Source organism: Corvus cornix, chromosome 7 (assembly GCF_000738735.6).
Source record: "Corvus cornix cornix isolate S_Up_H32 chromosome 7, ASM73873v5, whole genome shotgun sequence".
In the NCBI taxonomy this organism is placed as follows: Eukaryota; Metazoa; Chordata; class Aves; order Passeriformes; family Corvidae; genus Corvus; species Corvus cornix.
This window is the reverse complement of record NC_046337.1, coordinates 8806905-8817500: the sequence shown is the minus strand read 5'-3', so window position 1 is coordinate 8817500 and position 10596 is coordinate 8806905. Positions and strand designations below refer to the sequence as shown.

Sequence of the window (10596 nt, the reverse complement as noted above, 5' to 3'; positions counted from 1 at the left end):
CCTCCTTCCTCCTCCGAGTCTCCCAAATTTGAATGTGACGCCGGGCCCCGATTCGGCAGCGTTTCGATGCGGAGAGCCGGCGGGAGCGACCCCTTCCCGCGCCCTCCGCCCGCCCCGCCTGCCGCAGCCCCGGGTGTTCCGCAGCGCGGCGGCGCGGGATGAGAGCGTTGCGAGAAAAAGGCAGCGGGGTTGGCTGCTCCCTTGTTCTGAGGCTTTTCTCTCCCCTTATTTTATTTTTTTTCCTGGGTGCTGCTGGAGGAGCGCGGGGGAAAGATCCGAGCCACATGTTGAGCGGCTGCTGGCGGTGCGGGGGGAGGAGGTAGTGTTTTCTTGGAGGCGAAGGAAAAAGGGCTTTCTAGGAAGGTGGCGGAGGGGCTGTTTATCGGGGCCTCTGCAGCGAGCCAGGCAGGCCCTTAGGCCGCGCATTGCCGCCGGAGCTGGTGCTCCCTGCTGCCGTTTGGGGCCCAGCTCCGGGGAGGGGACGTGCCTCTGCCCGAGGTCGTCCCCGTGGGAGCCGCTGGCTCGGCCCTCCTGGCCCTGTTTTGTCGCCCCTTCTACCTCTTTACATTCCCCAGGTGCCCCCAAGCACCCCTTTGTTTATCACCGTTACTTTCCGGTTTTAACTGCCTTTTTTTTTTTTTTTTTTTTTTGAAAGAAGCGGAGGATGAGGAGATGGGGTTCCCCCATGACACCTCCAGCCAGCAGCCAGGGATCGGCCAGCGCGGCGCGGGGCCGGGATGGGCTCCCCTATGCCTGCCCGGGGCCGCTCCGGTGTGCGGGGAAGGCGGCGCTGCCCGACCCCGGCCCCGCTCCGCACTGCCCGGCCTGGTGCTCCCCGCCGGCCGTCAGTGCGGCCGAGCCGTCTCCATCCCCCGTTATTAACACGTCCAACGACTTCAAACTCAGAAAAGCCTCTTTGATTGACTGGGGTGATTGATGGGGTGATAGAGCTGTCAGACGGCACGGCCTCGCTCCCGGCCCGGCCGCGGGTGTTGTGCTGCCGATTCCCAGGGCCACCGTGCGCCTGGCGTTCTGCACTTGCGCCTTCATTTCCTTTCCTCCCCTTTCTTCGGGTAAAGGATCATATCTGCATGTCCTCCCCGACACTCCCTGCTCGCTGCAACCCGGAGGGGAGAAGGGCGAGTGGAGAATGGCTCGGCTCGGCCGCTCTCTTTGTTGTGCTCGTAGCTGCCCGCCGGCCCCGACTACTTCTCCCGGTTCCGGGGACGAGCGGGCTGCGGCGGTCGGAGGCGCCGGCACCCCGCTGCAAGGTGCCGGGGCTCAGCGATTCACTCCCCTCACCCTCCACCCCCGCCGGCCCAGCCCGGGAGCATCCCGCTGGGCTCTGTCCCTCTCCCCACCGGGCCCCGTCTTTCTCCTCGCCGACAGCCGCTGCCGAACTGGGGGGAATCCCCCCGTTCCGGTGAAAGGCTGCGGCGGGAGAGGAGCTTTCGGCCTACTCGGCGGCAGGGAGGCCTTGCCTGCTTCGGCTCCGATTGCTGCTGACGGGGGGCTGCGGGCCCGGGACCGCCCGCCGAGCCCGACAGCTGTCGGGGAATTTTCGTAGATCCCTTTCTTCACGGTTCCCTCCCCACTCCTCTTCCCCACGGCCGGGCCATGCCGGCGGGCAGAGGACCGGGGGTACGCCTCTTCGGCCAAGCGCTGTCCTCAGGATGCGCCCCGGGACCGGGTGGCTTCCCCGGCGAGCTGTGTCGCACTTCAGCTGGCCCCTTTGCGGCCTGGATGTGGAGCGGCGAGGCTCTGCTTTCTGCGGGGCTTCGCGGAGGGAGCTGCAAGTGGGGCCGTAGGTCCCCGGCAAGGATCGGCCACCGGAGATCCCGGGCAATCCGGGCGGTGGCGGAGAGGCTGCGGGGTGGTGGCAGAGAAGGGTCCCCCGGGACTGGACTGGCTTTGCGGAGAGGGTCGTTGCCCCCCAGAAGGAGACCAGGGCAGCCTTTGGCCAGTCCGCTGCCGGTGGCGGTTCTCCGGTGCCTGGCAGCGGGGACCTTTGGTCCCCGCGCTGCCCGGCGGAGCCGCTGCCCGGCCGGCGGGCCCCGATCCCGGGCCATGCAGAAGGAGAGCGGCTCGGCCCAGCAGAGCGGGCGGAGCGGCGCCCCGACGTGTGCCGGGGCGGGGGGCGAGCGGGGCTCCGCTGCCCTCGCCCGCGGGGCCGGCTCGGTGGGGCCCCGGGGCGGCGGGCGATGCGCGGGCGCGCTCGGCCCCGGCCTCCCCGTTCCTTCCCCATCCTTCCCTCCGCCGCGCCGCGCCGGGGCGACCGTGCCGGGGTTGTGGGGCTGAGGGGGACACACAGAACCACCACAAATTCACCCGTCGGCCATTTTTCCTCGGCCGGCGGGGCGGGGGCGGCGGTCGGGCTGTCGGTCGGTCGGCGGCGCGGCCCTGCCCAGCGGCGTGTGTGTGCCCTGCCCGCAGGCCCCCGCACCAGGAAGCTGAAGAAGAAGAAGACGGAGAAGGAGGACAAGCGGCCGCGGACGGCGTTCACGGCCGAGCAGCTGCAGCGGCTGAAGGCGGAGTTCCAGGCGAACCGGTACATCACGGAGCAGCGGCGGCAGAGCCTGGCCCAGGAGCTCAGCCTCAACGAGTCCCAGATCAAGATCTGGTTCCAGAACAAACGGGCCAAGATCAAGAAGGCGACGGGCATCAAGAACGGGCTGGCGCTGCACCTCATGGCCCAGGGACTCTACAACCACTCCACCACCACGGTGCAGGACAAAGAGGAGAGCGAGTGAGGCGGGCGGCCCTAGCCCAGCCCTGCGCCGCGGCGCTGGCCCGCCGGCCGGGAGGCGGACAGGTGCGATTTAAAAGCAGATCTATTGTCTATCCATAGTATAAGGACTTCGATTAAGAAAAAAAAAAAATATGAACACTTAAAAAAATTATCTCTATATAGCCAAACAGCATATGACCTTGTATATATTTAATTTCAGGTAAGAAATATGTGTAGCGATCTCTATTTGCTGGACAGTTTCTCTCTTCCCTTCTCTCTGTTTCTCCTTTCTTTTGTTCGTTTGTTCGTTTTGTTTACTTTCCTTTTTTTCTTCGCCCCCCCCCCCCCGATGTCCGTTGCTCCTGTTTTACAGTAAATGTCGGACTTTTCTCATCTGTCGTTTGAGCTTATTTTATTTTTTTTGTGTGTGTGAATTTCTGTCTCTTTTTTTTTTCCCCGAGGAAAAAAAATTCTGATCCACAGACTGCGAGACTGAACCCGCCGCTACAAGCCAAAGATTTTATTATGTTCAGAAATCTGTAGTCTGAAATAAAGTGTAGACTGTGTTCAGGATCCAGGCTGGCTGTAATTCTTTATTTTAGTGTATGGGTGTTTGTATATATATATATATAAATATAATAAATAAGTGTATATATACATACACCATACGCTGTGTACATAGTGCCATTTCGGTGGCATATTTAGGTTTTGCTTTCGATAGATGCAGCAATTTTTAAACCACTCATCCCTCGTTAAAAACCTTGAGACCTTCGATTTTTAAGAAATTATTTTAAATTTTTCTACCCTTTAAAAAAAATTAATTCTCTTTGGCAGTTGCGGTCGTGCTTCGCCTGCCGCATCTCCCTTTTTAACCAGAAATAAAAACCACCTCATAATAATAGTGATAATATATCACCAGTTCCCGCTGAAAAATTGCCTGAAACCGTCTGGACGTTTAGAGCTCCGGGATGTGTTGGAAAGATATTTGTCTGACAGCTCCTCGTCTCGCTCCGAGAGGATCTGCTCCCACGCTGTTTCCAGCGAGGACCTCTCCCGAGGATCCGAGGATCGGACCGGAGCGATCGACGCTCGGCTCTAGGCGCTGAGCCACCGCTCCCGGCAACGCTCCCGGCGCCGGTCCCTGCCCTCCGCTCCCTGTTCCAGGGCTCGGGCTCACATTTACCGTGTGCGTGGGACGCGCGGGGTGGCGGAGGGCCGGCGGCACGGCGGGGCTCCCGGCTGTGGCCCCCGCTCCGCTTTTCCACCCGCCCCGCTTAAAGGCGGCCGTGGCCAGTCCCGGGTCGGCTCTCTTCGCCTCCGGCCCGGGGACACCGGCGAGCCGGGACCGGGCCGTGCCCATGGCCTTGTCCTCGAGCCGTCGAGGACCGCCGGGCCTGAGCCCACGCGGGCCTTGCGTGGGGCCCCGCCAAGCCGAGGGCTGGCGATGGAATTCCGCTGCTCACTGCCCCTGATGAAACCGGGCGCCGAGGCGGGTGGAGAGCTGCCTGTCCCCCTCGACGAGCCTGTCTGTCGGCTTTCCTTCTTCTTTTCTTTTTGCTCCTCTGTATCCCTGCCCTAGGCCCGCAGCCGGCGGGGCGAAGAGGACAAGCGAGCGGAGCTGAAGCCGGGGGACCCTTTCTCCTGCATCTCCCCAGAGGATGGGGCAATGCCGAGGCCATGCCCAGGTCAGTGGGACCGGGGGGCGGAAGGGGGCAAGCAGCGGCACTCCCGGTCAGCGCAGCCTGCGGCTCCCCTCTCCTCGTCCCGTCGGAGGCATTAGGGGGTTTCCGTCTATTTGAGAAGGGGAGCAGTGGGAAAGCGGGAGATGGCTTCTGCCATTTTCGTGCTTTTTAACTCTTCCTGCTTAGGGCTGCGGTTTGCTATCATCGTCCGGGGATGGAGGCACAGGCTGGGGAGAGAAGAGAGCCCCTGCCCTCCGCGCCCGCTGCCAGTGGGGCAGGACCCCTCCTACACCTCATCCCACCCCATCCTACCCCAGCGTATCCCACCCCATCCCCGCCCAGCCCAGCCCGCCTCTGCCCGGCGAGGGCTCTTCTCCTCTCTGCAGGCCGAGGAGCCGGGAATACTCAGAGGGCTTAAATAAATGATGTACAGCGCCATCTAAAGTTGTGCATTTCTTTTTCCCTCTTTTTTTTTTTTTCTTTCTTTCTTTCCGATGGGATTGGAACATGAACTCGGGTCTTCCGCACTGAAGAAAATAAAGCCGTCCTTCAAGGTGCGAGCTCCACTGCTCGCGGGGAAAGCGGTCGGCGAGAGCCCGGACCGGCGGGGGCAACTGCAGAGTTCGGGGGTTGCATTCAGATTCCCCCTAAGCCCCCCTTCACTTGCCGCTCTCGGGGGGGACACAGAGAGATTGCTCCCCTACTCCCCCTCGCTCCAATTTCAGTTCAATCCTCTGCCTTTGCCATACTCTCCGTCTCGCACTCCCCTGGGGCTGTACAGGCGAAAAATGGCATTTCTCCTTAAAAATCGAGTAACGGGCCGAATCTGGCCCGGACCTGCCGAGGGTAGAGGGCACCGACCCGCTTCGCTTCCCCTGTCCGCGGGAATAGGGTGATGCTCAGGCTGGCTCTCGGCGTGGGTCGAGCAGGGCTGTCGGCCCCCCCGCCGCCCCCCGTCTCGCCGACAGATCCCAGGACCCTACCTGCAGCCGGGAGCCGACTCCCTGGCGCTGGGGTTGCCCGAAGGCTTGAGGGCTCCAGAGGAGGAGGAAGACGAAGAAGGGTTTCCTCAGCCGCGGGGTGTCCAGCCAAGCTCGGATGAGCTGGACAAGTCAGGAGTAAAGCCGACGAGGGAAAATATAGGGCAGATTAAAGGAAGCCAAAAGAGGATTATTTAAACAAATCAGACTTTTTAATGTAATTACGCTTTTAGGATTTCTCATGGAGAGCAGCTGAGCGGGGCATATTGGTGAATCGGCGCAGGCCAGCGAGGTCCAGGTGCGTCCTCGCTGGCTCCACGAGTGACCTTGGTCCCCTGCGGGTGCCAAGGGCAAACAGACCCGCGGGGAATCCTCTCCTGCTGGCAGTCGGGCGGGGGGGAAGACCTTCACCCGGGGCTCAGCACCAGCCCTAGATGAGAAATGAGAGTAGAAGGTGCAACATCCTCCGCGTAGGAAAGGGACCAGGTGTGCGCGGAGCGGCGGGGGGAGGCGAGGGACACGCACCGGGCCCCCGGCCTGGGAGGAAAGCTGGGGGATGGACGGACGGATGGGACTGGGGAGCCCAAGCCCCAGGAGGACCACCCGCTAGCCCAGGCGGAAAAGCCTTGGAGGAAAAACGCTACCTTCCCCCTCCTTCCTCAGTGCCTCGGGTGTCTGTTCCCCCACACCCCGACCCTCGGGAGGCAGCCGCCCTTTTGTGCGATGTGAATATCAGTCAACACCCAACAGACAACCCCCAGCACCCCGTCCCCCCTCCGCTGGTGCAAGGACGCACTGACCCTTATTTCTCCATCCAAGGCACCCCGAGAGTCGGGCACAATCGTTCCAGGCCCCCGGCCCTGGCCCGACGACCACCCCCCGGGAGGGCGCGGCCTGGCGGTCTGCTGATTTGCATATGCAAATGAGGCGCGGGGGAGGAGGGGAAGGCCACGCGTGGTCCCCCCCGTCGGTCACCTCCGGCGGGGGCTCAGATCCCGCTGCCTCCTGTCACGGAGCTTGTTCCTTTGTGCCGCCTTTCGAGGAATCAAAGCAGACACGGTTGTGACACGTAGCCCGGAGGGTCAGAGGTCAGATTTCACAATCCCAATAACAATGATTTCTAATAATGTTTATCTTGCGGGTTCCGACGGCTGGGAGCTTTACAAGAGGGCTTTGCTCCCCTCCCCTCTGCTTGGAGGGCCGTGGGTGCGGGGGGCTCTCGCCTCGGCTCCGGCCGGGGGGAGATGCGCTTCCCACGGGCACGGAGCGCCCCGTCCACCTCGCCGAAGGGCGCTGGGAGCCAGACGACGGTGCCGGGGGTCGGGCCTCCGGAGTCCGGCCCCGGCCCCGGGCTCCCTCCGTACTTCCCTGCGGTGTTCGAGGCTACGACGGAATTAAGCGAGGGAATAGCACAGTGGTTTACAGTGAAAATTGCCAAGCACTCACCTCTCCCTCCCCGTCGGGTAAGGTCCGAGGCAGCGCTAGTAAATGACTGAGCGGAGGTAGGAGCTCTGCTCGTCGATCATTTGTCCGGAGTCGGTCGCGGCTGGGGGGACTACAGGGACCAGCCTTGCCCCGGGCACCCTCCCCCCCCGAGGCGCTCAGCCGCGTCCGAAGCCACCGGCAGAGTCCCGGGGGGAGGCGGCAGGCGGTCCCGGCGTGGGGCTCCCTCCGCGCCCGGAGAAGGTCTTGGCAGCGGGGAGCACGGCCCATAGCACCTCCCTGCCACAGGGCTCCTAATTCTTGTCGGCGAAACCAGTTCGTATAACTTTTATTTTGTCTTACAAGAAATAAACGCATAGCAGCGGTCGGATCAAAACACAACTCAAACGGTTTCCGATTAAATCTAAAACCGTTTTGAAAAAGATTTGTCGGATGGCCAAGGGCTGAAACTTTGAGAAAAGGTAATAAATTTTGAGTAAAAAAAAAAAAAAAAAAAAAAAAAAAAAAATCTTAACTTTTCTTCTGTTGGGGAGTTGGACACCTATCACCCGAGCCCCAGCCTCGGGCTGGCTGTTGACAGAAGCGCGCAAGGTGCATCTTTATGCTCCACATCAAATGCCTTTGACACAGACTTAAAAAAGTGTATGTAAAGCAGCTAATGGTGCTCGCTCTTCCGGCTGAGTAAGTCGGGGAACCAGATTTTGCTGGAGGTAGAAGTCCTTTGCTCTGAGAACTGATCTTTACTACATCAGGTGAGCAACCCTTACATTAAAAAGACTTTTCTTGTTTGTTCTTGGCCACTTGATCAGTTTGGAGATAAGGAAGATGGGAATAAAAACTTTGGTAGGTGCGGCAGCAGCAGAGCCGTCGGGGAGGGCTAAGGAGGCGCGGGGCTGCCGGACTCAACGCGCTGCGGGCCTTGGCCGGGGCGATGCCGGTGCCGGCGGTGCAGACGTGGCGGCTCCGCGGGGCTCGTGGGGGCGGACGCTGGGAGCAGCCCTGCTCTGCCCCCGGGGTCTGTCGCAGGGCTTGGCTCGAGCACGGGAAGGAGCCGCTGCGCCAGGGCGATGGGGGGGGGGGGGTACAGGCGAGCCAGGGCAGTTTTTGGTGGTTTTTTTTTTTTTGGTTGGGTTTTTGGGTTTTTTTTGGGTTTTTTTGTTTTTCTCATTCTCGGTTGTGCTGCTCCGCCGAGCTCGGGGATCAGCGGGGTCACGCCAGAGGTAAAGGCAGCCCCCACGCCGGACGCTGCCGGGGTAGCACGGGCGCTGCTGTTCCTCGGCGCGGGTGGGGTGTGGGCAAAGGCTGTGCCTGCAGCGGGGCCGGTCCCGGTCCGTCGTGCCTCCCAGTGCCGACGGAGACGCTCCCCGCCCGCTCCCCGGCGCCTCTATCTGCGAGGACCTGCTGCCACTCGAGAAAACACCGCAGGGACCCAAGGAACGGCGGCAGTAACGGGCATTTTTATCTATCGCCTCTCCCTTTCTTTGATTGCCAGATGAAAGGGACACCCCACTTGTTACCCTGCCCCCGTCCACCGCAGGCTCCCCCCCGGCGGGGAGCGAGGCTCGGGGACCCTGTGGGGACATTGGGTCTCTCAGGAGTCCCCTCACGCCAGCAGACCTTTTAAGAAATAGGTGGTGAAGGAGTTGCACCTGCATGGCCTCGCCGGGCCCAGGAAAGGTCGGGGGAGAAGCTAAGCTTAAACCCCCAAATCTGGAGCAAATGGAGCCAATGAGGGCTGTGCTCTGGTGGGTGCCTTCAGTTATGAAAAGATTGAAGAAGGCATGGGAAATAATATTAACTTTAAGATCAGCCCCATTTTTTTTCTTCCAGACAACAATGTGTGCCTTATCTCCCTCTGAATAAATAAATCATAATTGCCCGACAGTTACCCGTCACAATAAACTTGACCAGATCTTCCAACAATTAGTTACGCGTTCTCTCCGCTCTGGTAAAAGTCTTGTTAAATGTGATGAATGTTAAAATAAGCTACCCTTGAACGTACTTTCCAAGATCTTTATTGGAAAAGTACAAGTATTTAAGCCTCTTAAGGAGACCGTAATGAAAGAGGGTGACTGGTAAAAGATAAGACTAGGGATAGCACTAGATATTCAGATACAAATGAAATACTGATTGGATCATGCCTTTTTAACGGGGTTTGATGTATTCCTGGTGCCACTTAAAAAAAGAAAATAAAGCTGTACCCTTTTCCTTCAGGAGCCAAACACTGATTCCAGCGACAGTTTTGCTGCAGAGCACTGTCAGCTTGGCCCCTTCCACAGGCAGCTTCAGCTGCCTAGAATATTGCCTGGGAATATCACACCTCAGTTATTGCACTACTTTTCTCCAGCAGGGCTTCCACAGCAGTACCTGGACCCCAGCTGAGAAGGGGCTTTCCATTAGGCCAGGCTGGGGTGAGCTCACGCTGTCCATCAACCCTTAGGAGACAAGTCAGTGGTTTAGATGGAAGAGGGAGGCTTGCAAGATATGAGGCTTCCCTAGCAGAAAGTGAGTGGATAGTGTTTTGAAGCCTTCTGACTCCAGCTCCCCATTCATCAGATGCCCACAAGAGCCCCAGGCCAACTTTGTAATCAGGGACATCTGTGGAATCTGCCCCTAAGACACGGAACTGAAGGGCAAGAGCAGAGCAGCAGACTTGAGCACCTGCACACAAACAGCCCCAAGAGCTGGCCCCAGGTGTATCCTTCTGCCTAAGGAATCAGAGTAGACCTTGGCACATCTGAGGACCTTTAATTGGATTCGAAAAATGACCAATATATTTTTTTGTTGTTCCCAAGAAAGGTCTGATTTTTTGCTTGGGATCACCCCATTTGTGTGTTTCTAAGTTATTAACCTGGCTGTACCTGTGTGATGAGTCCTGGGCTGGAAATGCTGGTCCTCTTTGAGCAGTGAGGCTCCTCTCTGTAGGTGGTGTGAATCAAGGTCAGGCCCTGGACTGGGCAGAGGGATTTCTTTCTGTCCCTGTTGGTGCAGAGCAGGGCACTGAGAATTTCACCTGAGCCAGGCAAGGCTCCTAGGCCACTTACACACCAGGAGATCGCACAAGGAAATTCCTTGTGTGTTTTCCAGCTACACCCTTTTCACAGTGATGGATGTCTTGGTGCAGCCCAGGTCTGGACATTTATAGCACTGCGTGATCTCCATGCTACTGGAGGAGCTGGTGAGGCTCCATGACTGGAAAAGCAGGTAGGGAATTTCATGGTGGAGGTTCATAGCTTGGAGAAAGAAGGGATGTTAGAGTAGCAACCTAATGGTTTCACTTGCAGCCTTTAACTTCTATAGGTCTTTTTACATGGAGGGTCATATATTTAAAGTGGATTTCTGGATTAATGTAAGGTTGTTTGAGGCTCCTTCCCTTAAGTAAAAACACACGAAACCCTTGCTTTCTTGTGGAAATGAACATAAATATGGATCCATTTCTGTAGTGGTTTAACATGCTGCTGAATTTACCCCAGAATGTCTGTTTTAGGATGCATCATATAAATATATATATAATGAGTCACATTTTAGATACTGGCCATGTCCTCCATAGATAATAATATCAGTTTGAGGTTATTACAGGTTCTGTGATGTAGCTGTTTCATATTTGACTTTTTAAAATATGTTCCACTTACTTGTAGACCACACAAGCTCTGTGGAGGACACCTGGTATCTATTAGATTGTTTCAGTCCATGGAACAAAGCTAATCTGATATGACTAGGGAAGTTGGGAGTTTTGCCATTGATTTCAATGGCAGCAGGATGG

The 10596-nt window shown here is 58.2% G+C and overlaps 1 protein-coding gene across 2 annotated transcripts in view; it reads left to right on the top strand.

The window, feature by feature from the left end:
• The window catches only part of EN1 (engrailed homeobox 1), a 5857-nt gene extending 1009 nt beyond the window's left edge, over positions 1–4848 (top strand). Inside the window, exons 2-4 of one of the 2 annotated variants that reach the window (XM_039555564.1) lie at positions 2434–2812; positions 3190–4413; positions 4597–4848. In XM_039555564.1, coding sequence (XP_039411498.1) covers positions 2434–2750 — 317 coding nt within the window. In that variant the 3' untranslated portion in view covers positions 2751–2812; positions 3190–4413; positions 4597–4848. Of the gene's footprint in view, positions 1–2433; positions 4414–4596 lie in introns of both variants that reach the window. The other variant, XM_039555563.1, reaches the window with a different exon arrangement.
• Positions 4849–10596: the final 5748 nt, after the last annotated feature.